At 56.1% G+C, this 14,622-nt stretch overlaps 2 protein-coding genes across 4 annotated transcripts in view; one reads left to right on the forward strand and one right to left on the reverse strand.

Moving 5' to 3' along the window:
- HMG20B (high mobility group 20B) overlaps positions 1–14,050 on the forward strand; it is a 45,057-nt gene extending 31,007 nt beyond the window's left edge. The window contains exons 1-10 of one of the 3 annotated variants that reach the window (XM_068537301.1): positions 8,821–8,882; positions 9,165–9,220; positions 9,707–9,815; positions 10,303–10,506; positions 11,145–11,265; positions 11,611–11,657; positions 11,938–12,010; positions 12,236–12,451; positions 13,097–13,229; positions 13,757–14,050. In XM_068537301.1, the coding sequence (XP_068393402.1) occupies positions 9,183–9,220; positions 9,707–9,815; positions 10,303–10,506; positions 11,145–11,265; positions 11,611–11,657; positions 11,938–12,010; positions 12,236–12,451; positions 13,097–13,229; positions 13,757–13,769 (954 nt within the window). In that variant the 5' untranslated portion in view covers positions 8,821–8,882; positions 9,165–9,182 and the 3' untranslated portion in view covers positions 13,770–14,050. The other 2 variants (XM_068537303.1, XM_068537302.1) reach the window with 2 other exon arrangements.
- The window catches only part of DOHH (deoxyhypusine hydroxylase), a 98,260-nt gene that overhangs the window by 61,809 nt on the left and 21,829 nt on the right, over positions 1–14,622 (reverse strand). The gene's annotated exons all lie outside the window — the stretch shown is intronic.

Raw genomic sequence — 14,622 nt, forward strand, 5'->3', positions numbered from 1 at the left:
GGGGAATAGAGGCTCCAAGAGAGATAGCCTGGCAGGGGAAGAAAGGAGATAAGGGGTAGACCCAGATCTTTGATAAATGGATTAGGAGAGATAAGAACCACAAGTCTTTCCTCCCTGCTGGGCATGCTCCCCTTTGATTTCTCCGAAGGAAATGGAAGACGACTTTTAAAATTACTAGCCTAGGGACTCCCCTGGTAGTCCAGTGGCTGAGACTCTGCGGAGTTCCCAGTGCAGGGAGCCCAGGTTCGATCCCTGGTCAGGGAACTAGATCCCACATGCTGCAACTAAGAGTTCGCATGCTGCAACTAAAAAAAGATCCTGCATGCCGCAACTAAGACTCAGTGCAGCCAAATAAATATTTTTTAAAAAAATACTAGGCTAAGCTTTTTATTTGCATTCCTCCTCTCCTTTCATCCCTCAACACTTCACACCCATTTTTTTTAAAGTCTTTATTGAACTTGTTACAATATTGCTTCTGTTATTTTTTTTAATATATATAAATGTATTTATTTTTGGCTGCACTGGGTCTTTGTTGCTGCGCGCGGGCTTTCTCTAGTTGCGGCGAGCGGGGGCTACTCTTCATTGCGGTGCGCGGGCTTCTCCTTGCAGTGGCTTCTCTTGTTGTGGAGCACGGGCTCTAGGCGCGCGGGCTTCAGTACTTGCGGCACGTGGGCTCAGTAGTTGTGGCTCGCAGGCTCTAGAGCACAGGCTCAGTAGTTGTGGCGCACGGGCTTAGTTGCTCCGCGGCATGTGGGATCTTCCCGGACCAGGGCATGAACCTCTGTCCCCTGCATTGGCAGGTGGATTCTTAACCCCTGTGTCACCAGGGAAGTCCCCACACCCATTTTACAGATGAGAAAACTGAGGCTCAGACAGACGTCCCTTGCCAGACGGCAAGCAGCTAACAAGAGGCAGATTCAAGTTTCCAACTGAGCTCCCTGTGACTTCCAGTATCTTTGAGTTATTTATTCACTGGCAGGAGAGAGCCCACCTGGAGGGAAAGGTGGCTCAGTTTTCCCTCTTATCCGCCTCCTGTGTGGGTCAGGAACACAAGAAGTCATCCCCGCAGCCCCTTGGGGCAGATGCAGCAGGGGAACGAGGAGATGTTTGGCAGAAGCACAGCACATCTCTGATCTCTGGGTCCTTGCGCTGTTAGAGTCAGCTAGTATTTCCTGGCCCTGACTCTGTGGGGAAGGCAGGAACAAAGCTGATTCTGACCCTGGGGGAGCCAGGGAGCTGCCTCCCAAGCATCATCATTCATTCATTCATGAACTCATTCATTCATTCATGAACTCATTCATTCATTCATGAACTCATTCATTCAGTGGATCTGGTCTCAGGCTGAGCAATGCTGGACCCCCAAAGCTTCTGAAGCCCCTAGTCTTAAGGTGGGGGGGGGGCAGAGCCACACCCTCCGAGCCCCCCATGGTCAGTGCTGGGGCTGGAAGAATCAGACCAAAAAGGGTGATTGAGGGCTTCCCTGGTGGCGCAGTGGTTGAGAATCTGCCTGCCAATGCAGGGGACACGGGTTCGAGCCCTGGTCTGGGAAGATCCCACATGCCGCGGAGCAACTGGGCCCGTGAGCCACAATTACTGAGCCTGTGCGTCTGGAGCCTGTGCTCCGCAACAAGAGAGGCCACGATAGTGAGAGCCCCGTGCACCGCGATGAAGAGTGGCCCCCGCTTGCCGCAACTAGAGAAAGCCCTCGCACAGAAACGAAGACCCAACATAGCAATCAATCAATCAATCAATCAATAAAAAATAAATAAATAAAAATCTTTAAAAAAAAAAAAGGGTGATTGAGTGGCAGACGAGGAGTTGGGAAGTTACCCTCAGGTCACTGGAGCCACAGTAGAGTTTTTAGAAGCAGGGAGGGTCAGATAAAATGTCTGTGGGGGTGAGGGTGAGGGCGGTTTATTCCAAAGCAGGCCTCAGCTGCATGGGTGGGACACCAGTGGAGGGCATAGTGACCCGAATAAGAGGCGGGGGCAGACTTACTGGGAAGATCAGAGAAGGCCATTGCCTAGGGGAAGGAATGACGGGAAGGAGAGATAAATGCCCAGCCCTCAGGGAAGGACAGAAGGACAGACAGGCTTGTGGTCAGGAGAGATCCGGACATCCTCTGATGCCCCCAGAGCATCCCCCAGCCACCTCAGACGCCAGACCCGCGTCTCCCCTCCTCCCAGCTGGAGATCAGATATCCCGGTGGCCCCTGTCCAGCCTCAGGAGAGGTGCTTGCTTTGATCTTCTTCTGACCCAGGTCAAAATGGGGGGTGGGGGGAGCACTCAGAGAGGGAGGGTTTGGACGGAGGCTCAGAAGAAATTTCCTTAGATCCCTGGGTGGTTGTGCAGAGCCCACAGCCAAGACCAAACCCAGGCAGTTTCATGCAAGCCACCGGGTCTCAGTTTCCCTTTCTGTGAAATGGAGGTGAGAGTAGCAACTCTGAATAGAGTTCTTGGGAGGCCTTAGGGAGATCAGACAGGTAAAGAACTTCTTGGGCCCTAGAACAGGGTTTCCCAAGCTGGCCAGTATTGACAGTTGGCACTGGATTGTTCTCTGTGGTGAGGGCTGGCCTGGGCATTGCAGCATCTCTGGTCCCCACCCACCCCCGGCCCCAGTCGTGACAACCAAAATTGTCTCTAGACATCAGTCCGGGTGGGGGTAGGGGAGGGGGCGAATTGCCCCCAGGTGGGAACCATGGCAGTAGAAAATTCTCTGTAACAGGGGCTTCAGTCTCCGTGGACAAGACTAGCCAATGCTTGTCTGTCCTTCTGTCCTACCCTGAGGGCTGGGCATTTACCTCTCCTTCCTTTCGTCATCCCTTCCCCTAGGCAGGGCCTTCCCTGATCTTTCTGAGCACTGTGCCATGAATTAAAGTCATTATATCCTTCCAAAGACCTCATAAAGGCAGACATGGTTATTATCCTACTTCACAGAGGGAGCAAACTGAGGTGCAGAGAGTTTTGATAAATTGCCCAAGTCACACAGCTGGGGCTCAGCGCCACCTCCCTGAGCTCCTGAGGGTCCAGCAGCAGTGGGGGTGCCCCCTCCTCAGAGGTCTGAGACCCCTGTCTCCACACCCCTTCGTTCCGGCAGCTGATACCTCTGTGTTTCCCTTTTGCCTTCTCGGCCCTTCAATGCCCATGAAAGCAATCCCCTGTATTAAATTCACTCTGTAAAAAAGCCTGAGCAGGGCTGGGATATCCTGGGAGCACCGACAACACCCTGATACTTCCTGGGGGTGGAGAGAAGTTGAACCACCCTATGTTGGCAAATAAGCATTAAAAACATAAACGGGGGACTTCCCTGGTGGTCCAGTGGTTAAGACTTCGACTTCCAACGCAGGGGGAGCAGGTTCAATCCCTGGTCAGGGAGCTGAGATCCCACGTGCCTCGCTGCCAAAAAACCAAAACATAAAACAGAAGCAATATTGTAACAAATTCAATAAAGACTATAAAAATGGTCCACATCAAAAAAATCTTAAAAAAAAAAAAAATGTAAATGGGAGACTTCCCTGGCAGTCCAGTGGTTAAGACTCCGTGCTCCCAATTCAGGAGGCACAGGGTTGACCCCTGGTCCTGGTCGGGGAACTAAGGTCCCACATGAGCACGGCATGGACAAAAACAATAAAAATTAAAAAATAAACGGGAGGCACCACACCCCAGTAATTTCATGTCTTCCTACCTACCCTGGAAAAGCCAACCAAGGGCATTAGACAGCAGGTTGGGAACGTTTGAAGCAGGGGCTGCAATACAGTCATATCGAGAAGGACCAGAACCTGCGTCAGCCAGGGCTCGTTAAACAGGCGGTGATGCGGTCCTGCTGTGGAATGTTACCCAGCGCCAGAGGGAACGAGGCACTGCTCTGGACCTCACATATAAAACCACTGGGAGAAATGCTATGGACTCACAGTTTGCAGGGGATGTTCACAGCATGATGGCCATGTGATCCCAAAAAGCAAGATGTGAGCTCACATTCCTTATAGGAATACATTCACACTCGTGTGTGTGTGTGTGTGCGCGTGCGTGGGCGCGCACACGCGTTGTGTGTTTTGGGGTTTTTTTAAATTAATTTATTTGGCTGTGCCGGGTCTTAGTTGTGGCACATGGGATCTTCGTTGCCACACGCGGGATCTTTGGTTGGGGCATGTGGGATCTAGTTCCCTGACCAGGGATCGAACCTGGGCCCCCTGCATTGGTAGCGTGGAGTCTTAACCACTGGACCGCCAGGGAAGTCCTGCACGTGTTGTGTTTTGCACTGTGTCCCCCCAACATTCCTAGGTGAAAGTCCTAACCCCCAGGACCTCAGAATGTGACCTTATTTGGAGATAGAGTCACTGCAGATGTAATAATGTAATGATGAGTCACAGCTGGAGCAGAGTGGGCCCTAGTACAATATGACCGGTGACCTTAGAAAAAGGGGAAATTTGGACACAGACACATAAGCACAGGGAGCGTCATGTGCGCATGAAGGCAGAGATGCCGTGATGCTTCTACAAGTCAAGGAACGCCGCAGATTGCCAGGGACCCCCGGAAACTGGGAGAGCACACAGAGCATGGGACAGACTCACGGCCTCAAAAGGAACCAGTCCTGACCAAGCCCTTGATCTTGGACTTCGGGCCCCAGAACTGTAGCCCTAGGAGACTCATAGAGTGCGTGTGTGTGTGTCTAGGAGAAGTTTTGCTAAGAAATGTAACAAGCTGATAATGGAGAGTATGGTGGAGGTATGGTGGCCTTCATACACTACTTTAATTTTGTACAAATGAAATGAATTTGCACATTATTTGCATAATAAAATTAATTTTGTAAACAAAGACATTTAAGCCATCCTTAACAGATCTCATATTGCTAGGACCACAAATCGGGATACTCCTCCTGATTTCATACTATAAAAATTTCCAAATGGAGCATAGAAATGAATGCAAAGAAACTAGCAAGAAATTATATGACATTAGACAGCTAGAGTTCCTGGTTTTACTGAGAGCTAGGACTTGAGAGAACTTTGTTGCTAAGAAAAACCTATTTATAATTTGGGGGCAAAAGGATCTGCTTTTAGATAAACATATGAAGGATGTAAAGTCAAACAGCAGAAATGCTACTTCTTACATGTTGCTTGTTGGGGGGTGGTGTGTGTCTGGATTGCATGCATTGGACTGAATGCAATGCAGTTTGGACTCAAGACACTTTTGTTTTTTCTAGAAAATACCCACACAGCAAGGAATTTGTCTTGATGCCAAAGAGCTCCAAACTTCTTTCAAAATCAACCTCAATAGGGACTTCCCTGGTGGCGCAGGGGTTAAGAATCCGCCTGCCAATGCAGGGGACACGGGTTCGAGCCCTGGTTCGGGAAGACCCCACATGCCGCGGAGCAACGGAGCCCGTGTGCCACAACTACTGAAGAGAAGCCACCGCAATGAGAAGCCTGCACACTGCAACGAAGAGTAGCCCCTGCTCACCGCAACTAGAGAAAGCCCGCGCAGCAACAAAGACCCAATGCAGCAAAAAATAAATAAAATAAATTTTAAAAAATCAACCTCAATAAATTGGAATGTTGGGATTGACATACACACTACTATTTATAAAACAGATAACTAATAAGAACCTACGGTATAGCACAGGGAACTCTACTCAATCCTCTGTAATGGCCTATATGGGGAAAGAATCTAAAAAAGAGTGCCTATATGTGTATGTATAACAGATTCACTTTGCTGTACACCTGAAACTAATACAACATTGTAAATCAACTCAACTCCAATAAAAATTTTAAAAATCAACCTCAAAACCTTTCATTTCTTTTTTTTTAAATTAATTAATTAATTTATTTATTTATTTATTTTTGGCTGTGTTGGGTCTTCGTTTCTGTGCGAGGGCTTTCTCTAGTTGCGGAGAGCGGGGGCCACTCTTCATCGCGGTGCGCGGGCCTCTCACTATCGCGGCCTCTCTTGTTGCGGAGCACAGGCTCCAGACGCGCAGGCTCAGTAGTTGTGGCTCACGGGCCCAGTTGCTCCGCGGCATGTGGGATCTTCCCAGACCAGGGCTCGAACCCGTGTGCCCTGCATTGGCAGGCAGATTCTCAACCACTGCGCCACCAGGGAAGCCCCTTTCATTTCTTTTTGATACACAGGAAGACCCCTGAATTCCTTGTGTGGTACCTTGGGAGTGGAAGGACAGTTTCTATGCCAACACCAGCCTTGTCAATCAAGCCAAAGAGGCGGGGCTCGGAGGGCGGGTCTTCCGCTGTCTTCTAGCTTGGAATTCTCACCTAGATATCCATAGTTTCTAACCCAGCAAGAGAGGCAAGTGAGAGTGGGAAGTACCACATCGGATGAAGCAACAGAGCAAGGTGTGGAATCTGGGTCTGTCAAGATTCCAGGGAACTGCTCATCTTCCTCAGCCCTGGGCTGGCTCTTCGAAATACAGGTTCATTGCGATTTAATTCACACACCAGATAATGCACCCATTTAAAGTGTACAGTTGCGTGGGTTTTAGTATATTTAAAGAGTTATGCAACCATCACCGCAGTCTAATTTTGGAACATTTTGAACACCCCCAAAAGAAACCCCGTGCCCATTAGCAATTACTCTCCATTGCCCCTCCCCACTGATTCTCTAGCCCCAGGCAACCACTAATCCACTTCCTGTCTCTCTGGCGTTGCTGGTTCTGGACAATTCACATAAATGGAACCATACACTGTGTGGGCTTTTGTGATGGCATCTTTCATTGAGCCTAACGTTTTCAAGGCTTATCCTTGTTGTAGCATGAATCAGCAATTTATTCCTTTTTATGGCCAATGATATTCTATTGGATGGATGGACCACAGCATTTATCTGTTCATCAACTGATAGACATTTGGGTTGTTTCCGCTTTTTTTTTTTAGAAATTCACGTTCTTTTATTTATTTATTTATTTATTTATTTTTATGACTGTGTTGAATCTTCTTTTCTGTGCGAGGGCTTTCTCTAGTTGCGGCAAGTGGGGACCACTCTTCACCGCGGTGCGCAGGGCTCTCACCATCGCGGCCTCTCTTGTTGCGGAGCACAGGCTCCAGACGCGCAGGCTCAGTAATTGTGGCTCACGGGCCCAGTTGCTCCGTGGCATCTGGGATCTTCCCAGACCAGGGCTCGAACCCGGGTCCCCTGCATTGGCAGGCAGATTCTCAACCACTGCGCCACCAGGGAAGCCCTGTTTCCGCTTTTTAAAAAAATGTTTTTTAATTTTATTTATTTGGTTGTGCTGGGTCTTGGTTGCGGCAGGCATGCTCCTTAGTTGCGGAATGCATTTGGGATCTAGTTCCCTGACCAGGGATCGAACCCTGGCCCCCGGCATTGGGAGCACGGGGTCTTAACCACTGCGCCACCAGGGAAGTCCCTGTTTCCACTTTTGCACTAGTGTGAATCTTGCTGCTGTGAACATTCATGTACAAGTGTCTTTGTGGTTGTATGTTTTTAATTCTCTTGGGTGTATCCCTAGGAGTGCAATGGATGGATCGCATGGTAACTCCATGGTTTTTTTTTTAACCTTTTGAGGAACTGCCAGACTGTTTGCCAAAGCTGCTGCACCTGCCTGTTAGAAATTTACATGATTCATCTATTTGTTTATTCAACATATATGTATGGAGAGCGCCTGTGGGCACTGTTCTGGGTGCTGGGAATATAGCAATGAGCAAACAAGCAGCTCACAGGGAGCAAACGAACATATGGAGAAAAGATTAGACGAGGTGGGGTACAAGCCTGGGAAAGTCTCACTGAAAAGGGGGCCATTTAATCTGGGGGAAGGGCACTCCAGGTGGAAGAAAGAGCGAGTGCAAAGGCCCAGAGGTGGGAATGAATGAAATGTAGGTATCTGAGGAACATCGAGGTAGCCGGTGCGGAGTGAGGAGGAAAGTGCAGGGAGGTGAGAGCCGGAAGGTGATGTCGGCAGATTGTTTAGGTTCTAATGGGCCATCATGAGCACCCAGTAACCACAACTAGCATCCTGGGGTCAGAGGTAACCCCAGTCCAGGCTGTAAGAAGACCAGGCTGCTGCCTGGGGGTCCCCAAGATCCCAGGGCAGAGTCTCCTGGCCCTCCATCTTCACGAGGTCCTTGCAATTTTCCTGTCCACACCACCTTTTCCTAAATGCTTCCAGCCCAGCTCCCGGTCTCATCCTCGCAGCATCCCAGCCTCCTGGTCCTGAACACCGTGCAAAATCCCCATTGCACAGGAGAGAAAGCAGAGGCCCCTTCACAGGAAGGAGAGTAGCCCCTGCATCCAAAGGCCCCCGGCTCAGAGCAGGGCGGGGCACGGCGGGGGCGTCGGGGGCTACAAGTCCTGTCAAAAAGGGGAAATTTCCCCGCCAGGTTTGCTAAGAACAGGTCCCCACCGTGCCGTGGGGTAAGGGGCTGCTCCGAAAGACCTTAATCCCTCCCCTAGCAACCTGCCGCCGTCCCAGGGCAACTAGGGCGGGGCTCAACTCGGAGTCACAGGTCCCCGGATCCTGCAGGGGCGGGAAGTGTCGACTTCAGAGGGGGAGGAGGAGTCCGCGCCGCGCCTACTGGCCCTTTAAGAGGCTCCTCCTTGCGATGCTTCAAAGCATCCTGATTGGTCCCGAGAGCCGCCGAGCGCAGCCGAACTTGACGCACCCGCCCGCAGCGTTCCCTACTTACCTCCCACGCGGCTCAGCGGCCGTGCCAGCCAATCACCAACGGGCGCGCCGACCCTCATCTGCATGGTCACGCCCCAGGGGAAGTGCATACCCAATCCGACCGCTCGCCGAACCGTCATTAGCATGCCGGGGGCGGGCCAGGGCGGGGCGGACGGCAGGGGTGGGCGGCAGGGGCGGGCTCGGGGCGGTTGGTTGGAGCGTCGTAGCAGCCGAGAGGTCCGGGAAAGTTTCTTTGGAGGTGAAAACAGCCGCGGAACTCGGGGCCCTGCGAGGGGGCGGGGGCGCGGGGGTCCAGGGGCCGGAGCGGGGCCCCTCCCGGGCCGGGGGGTTGCGGACCCGAGCCTCCTGGGGGGGGCGATTGCCCAACAAAGGATCCTTGGGGCGCCCGCCCTCGACGGCCTCCCCGCCCCCGGTTCCGGCCCCACCAGGCGCCCCGGACCCGGCTTTCCGGGGCTCCCCAGCCCGGCCCCGCCGTCACCGGCTTGGGCGGCCCTCACTCGGCCACGCGTCTACGTTCCAGGTGCGGCCGGGAGTGGCCATGTCCCACGGTCCCAAGCAGCCCGGCGCGGCCGCCGCGTGAGTGCGACATCCCCTCCCCCCAGCCCACTCGGAGCTGCAGCCTAGCCCCCACCTCGTCCCGTTGGAGCTCCTCGACCCCCGCCCCCCAGGGTCTTGACTTCCCCGACTTGGGGCAGGCCCTCCCCCTCGGGCCCCCACGGGCTTCTCCCTCAAACCTCCGGGCTCCAGTCCCTTTCAGGGGTCCCCTACTAGCCTCCCCTAGTGCTCTTGCCCGAACCCCGGATCCTGACCTCCTCTGACCCCTGCTTCCAGAACTCAGGCCCCTAGCTGCCAGCGCTAGCGTCGTGGGGGCGTGGATGACCCTGGCGTCCCGTGGCTCTAGTCTCTCCCACGCCCCCTGTGGCCCCCCTAATGCTTCTGCCTCAACCCCCGGATCCTGACCCTCTCAGTGCCCTCCTCTGAGGGAGGACTCAGGCCCCTCGCTGCCAACTCCGCCGTCGGTGTTGGGGAGTGGGGGGTGACCCTGGCTTCCCATGGCTCCAGGCCGGCGAGCGGCAAGGCTCCAGGACAGCATGGGGGCTTCGTGGTGGCTGTCAAGCAAGAGCGCGGCGAGGGCCCGAGGGCCGGAGAGAAGGGGTCACACGAGGAGGAGGTGAGAGTCCCTGCACTGTCGTGGCGGCGGCCCTTAGTCTTGAAGCTCCGCCCCGAACTCAATTTGAATTCGCTGTGGCTCCGCCCACAGCCCAGATTTCCCTCCAGATGCTGAGGCCCCGCCCCGTGCCAGATATCACGCCCCAAGAGCTCCACTGCCACTCTAAGTCCAGGCCCCGCCCACTGCCCAGGGATCGAAGCCAGTACGGAAGCCACGGCCACAACGAGGCCACGCCCACAACACAAGCCAGCCCCATCCCTGGGCTGATCCTCTGTCCCCAGTACTTCTCTGATCCCTTCACCCCTGGCCAGGGGTCCCTTAACCCCAGTCTCCCAACCCTGAACCCTGATCAGGCCATACTTCCAGGCCTTCTGGGTCCTACCTCGTGGTTAGGCCCCGCCCAAGTCTTTCAGGGCCCCGCCCCTTCCCCTCTGGGCCCGGCCCCAGCCCTCCAGGCCCCTCCCAACGGCGCGGCTGGGTTCTGCAGCCGGTGAAGAAGCGCGGCTGGCCCAAAGGGAAGAAGCGGAAGAAAATCCTGCCGAATGGGCCCAAGGCACCTGTCACCGGCTACGTGCGCTTCCTGAACGAGCGGCGCGAGCAGATCCGGACGCGCCACCCGGACCTGCCCTTTCCTGAGATCACCAAGATGCTGGGCGCCGAGTGGAGCAAGCTGCAGCCGGCGGAGAAACAGGTGGGGACGGCTGGGGACCACTGACCTTCCCTCACCCACTCAGATACCCACCTGCAGCCACTTACCCCAAAGGAACAGGTGTGGAGGGTCCTTCGTTCCTCCTGGACTCCAGGACCTGGAGAATTGACCACCCATTAGCTCTCTCCAGCTTGTTGAAGGGAGGAGAGAGTAGCAGTAGGCTGGAATAGACATAAAACTTAATAAACAACGTTAGACTAAAGAAGTAGGGGTGAGGGCTGGATTTCTGTTAGAAACCTTATGGTTTTTAATTTCTGGTAATTAATTTAAAAATTGCAAAAATATCAAGGAAACGTTAGCACCAGCTTGCACCCTCTACCCTGGGATTTCAACAAGCAAAATGCGTTTGGGAGGGCAGTCCAGCCTGGAGGTGGGAGCCTGCAGACATTCAGACACCAGGGAGTGGTTTATAAAGGCTGGAATTGGGGTGAGGTCGGTGAGGTCAGGGAGTTGGGAGGTGGCCTGAGCAGCAGCCTGAAGGGTGGGGTTTTGTCTAGAGGGCAGTAGGGCGCTGTGGGAAGGTGCAGCACAGTGAGCTGAGGGATGGAGATGGGGTCTTGGCCTGCGAGGGCTACCCTGCCCCTGGGCTGGGCCAAGCCTTCTCATGCTGCCCCCGCCAGCGGTACCTGGACGAGGCAGAGCGGGAGAAGCAGCAGTACATGAAGGAGCTGAGGGCATACCAGCAGTCAGAAGCCTACAAGATGTGCACAGAGAAGATCCAGGAAAAGAAGATCAAGAAAGGTGCGAAGGGCCCCAGCCCCCAGGCAGCTGAGTGCCTGTTCTGAGATAGGTGACACAGGCAGACCAACCTACCCCCTCCAAAGGGCTCTCACGGTCCCATGGGAATGAGACACACATAACCAGACAGTTGTGAGTGAATAGGGCTGGTCAGCGCTGAGATTGGGCACACACAGATGCGGGGGCGGGGGGAGGGGACCAGGTGGGGATCTTGACCCAGGATGAGTAGGGCTGACTAGGGGAGGGGAATGATGGTGTTCCAGGCAGGGGGAACAGCACGTGCAGAGCAAAGCGTGGGGTCCGAGGAGACCTGGGAGGCTCACCCTGCCCTCCTCCCTCCCCCACCAGAGGACTCCAGCTCCGGGCTCATGAATACCCTTTTGAATGGACACAAGGTAAGCTTCCCTCCTCCAAGGAGGACACCTGGGCAAGAAAGGTCTGGAGGTATATAGACCTCTGGGTGAGTGAGGACCATCGCTCCTCGGATGAAGTGAGCTCCCGGTCCAGATGTGTGCAAGCAGAGGCTGGACAGCCACACAATGGGAAGGCTGTAAAATGGACTCTGACCCAGGTGGCCTGAGGAGACCCTCCCAAGCTTAGGGGATGTCCCAGAGGGGGAGTGGCTGCCCTCCCACCCCCTCCCAAAAATACTGCTACCTTGTCCTGTCGTCCCAGGGTGGAGACTGTGACGGCTTCTCCACTTTCGACGTCCCCATCTTCACGGAAGAGTTCTTGGACCAAAACAAAGGTGAGCGCTGACCACAGGTTCTTGGAGCAAGTGTTGGGCCCAGAGGGCGCCAAGGGGGTAGGCAGTGGGTGCCTTCGTCTCCTGCCCCCGTAGACCAGAGAGCTGAGGTGTGGGGCTGGAGGCAGAGCAGTGACGGAAGGCCTGGCGAGGGGCACAGCTAGGGGCAAAGCGCGGCTGAGGGAAGGCAGGAAAGCGGCAGGATCTGACCCGGCTCCCCGCCTACAGCGCGGGAGGCGGAGCTGCGGCGCCTGCGGAAGATGAACGTGGCCTTCGAGGAGCAGAACGCGGTGCTGCAGAGGCACACGCAGAGCATGAGCAGCGCGCGCGAGCGCCTGGAGCAGGAGCTGGCGCTAGAGGAACGGCGGACACTGGCGCTGCAACAGCAACTCCACGCGGTGCGCCAGGCGCTCACCGCCAGCTTCGCCTCGCTGCCGGTGCCGGGTGCGGAGGCCCCGCCCCCAACACCCTAGCCCCGCCCCTCCCACCCCCGCGCGTCCCGCCCCGCTAACTCAGCCCTCGACTACCTCGGGCTCCGCCCAGGCTACCTCGAGTCCCACCCCCTCTGGCCCGGCTCCGCGAGCCCTACCCCTACCCCTTCACCAGTCTCTTCACAAACCCTCACCTCCCTCCCATCCGCCGCGCCCCTGCGGACCCCGCTCACGGCTACCCGAGCCGCTCCCGGCTACCCGAGCCCCTCCCGTCCCGCTGCCCCACCCTGCTGCGCCAGCCCCGCCCACGCTGGCCCTCGCGCCCCGCCTCGCCTCGCCTCTGACCCCTCCCCTCATTCCGCGTTCTTTCCTCAGCTGACCTGGGCCAGCTTCCCCTCCCCCACTAGCCCCCGCATCCCCCCCCATCACGACCCCGCCCTCTCCAACTTCCATCGTCTGACCCCTGCCACAGCTGACCTTGATTTCCCCCGGTACAGACGCCCTGACCGCGCCCTCCCGGCCCCACTGAAGTGCGCCCCTGACCCCCTCCCCAGGACCCCGCGCTTACAGAACCCCACCCTCTGACCTCTGCTTCGGTGGAGACCCCACCGCGGTGACTCCTCCGCTGGGCTCGGCTGACGGGTCCTCCCCCCCCCAGGCACAGGCGAGACGCCCACGCTCAGCACCCTGGACTTCTACATGGCGCGGCTGCACGGCGCCATCGAGCGCGACCCCGCGCAGCACGAGAAGCTCATCGTCCGCATCAAGGAGATCCTGGCTCAGGTCGCCAGGTATGTGCCCGGGCAGGTCTGCCCCCCAGGCCCGTTCAGCCCAGCTGGGGCTGCCTTGCATAGGGGCTGCCTCAGGCTAAACCTTCGCTGGCGGGGCCCGGCGAAATAGACTAGCTTTAGGCCTCCAGCGGGGTTTCTGGGGTCTGTGGGCGCTGCCCAGTGGGATCTGGCTGCCGGCTCTTTTACGGAGGCCACAGCCCATGCGGGATCTACTAGGTGGGGCTGGTTTGGTGCAGGTGGCTAATGGCCTAGCCCCTGAGGGCGCTGGTTCGGCCTGGTACTCTATTACGACTCTGGGGAATCGTCCAGCACCCCCTTGGCCCAGGGGACCCGAGCTTCCCCAAAGCTTCAGGGTGGGTTTTTCTGGGTGGCTCCCAGCTGCCCAGGATAGGTGGGATCAACTCCAAGCTCCCCACCCTGGCATCTGAAGGAGCAGAGGGGCATGGCCTCTAGGGTACCCAGGAAGGGGGTGGGGCTGAGAGATGATGGGGGTCCCCCCCTCACAGATCTCCTCCCTTCTGTCACAGTGAGCATCTATGAGGGTGTCTGCCTCCCCATGATCCAGAGAAGACCAAGCCCTGGTCACGGCCCCTCCCCCACCCCATGGAGGAGGGGTGCGGGTCCATCCTTTGGGGCCAGGCCCAATCCTGCACCTTGGGGGCTCCAGCCCCCCTAAAATTAAATTTCTACAGCATCCCTCTAGCTTTCAGTCTCCCCAGCGCCCCAACCCAGAAAAATCGCCCACCACGCACAGCACACATAGAACCCCATGGCCCCAGGGCCCAGCGAGGCCTGCTCGACCGACAGGGCACATCACACTACGCGGACGTGGGAACACCGCGTGTGGACAGCGTGACCCGGGACAGGAGGAGACCCACAGCCGCTCATACGCCCGGTGTGGGGAGAGTTACACACCCTACACCGGCTCTCCAGGACCAGTCCCTGGACACAGGGCAGAGAAAACCCACACCTGACACACTGGGACTCCTGCCTGGCAGGTGTCACCCTAAGTGCCCACACGGCCGGGCACGCCGCAGGGATACACTCTCACACTCCGGGCGGGGCCCTCTACCGTCGCCCTCACATTCCTGCACCCCGGAATGGGGGGGCTGGTACTGACCACCCCACCCTCATCCAGCTGAGGGACCCCCGTGGAGGGGGCCCCTTTGCCACTGCTCAATTGGACTTTTTAAATAAAAATGGAATTTGAATTTCAAGCTTGTGAGTGTGTGTCTTTTGGAGGGAAACAGGCCAGGATCCTCTGTTGGGGTCCTAAGCCTACTCTCCCCAGCCCCTGGCAACCAGGAATCCACTTTTTTTTTTTTTTTTTTTTTTTTGGCCACACCACGTGGCATGTGGGATCTTAGTTCCCCGACCAGGGGTGGAACCCATG

Source organism: Eschrichtius robustus, chromosome 2 (assembly GCF_028021215.1).
Source record: "Eschrichtius robustus isolate mEscRob2 chromosome 2, mEscRob2.pri, whole genome shotgun sequence".
Taxonomy (NCBI): domain Eukaryota; kingdom Metazoa; phylum Chordata; class Mammalia; order Artiodactyla; family Eschrichtiidae; genus Eschrichtius; species Eschrichtius robustus.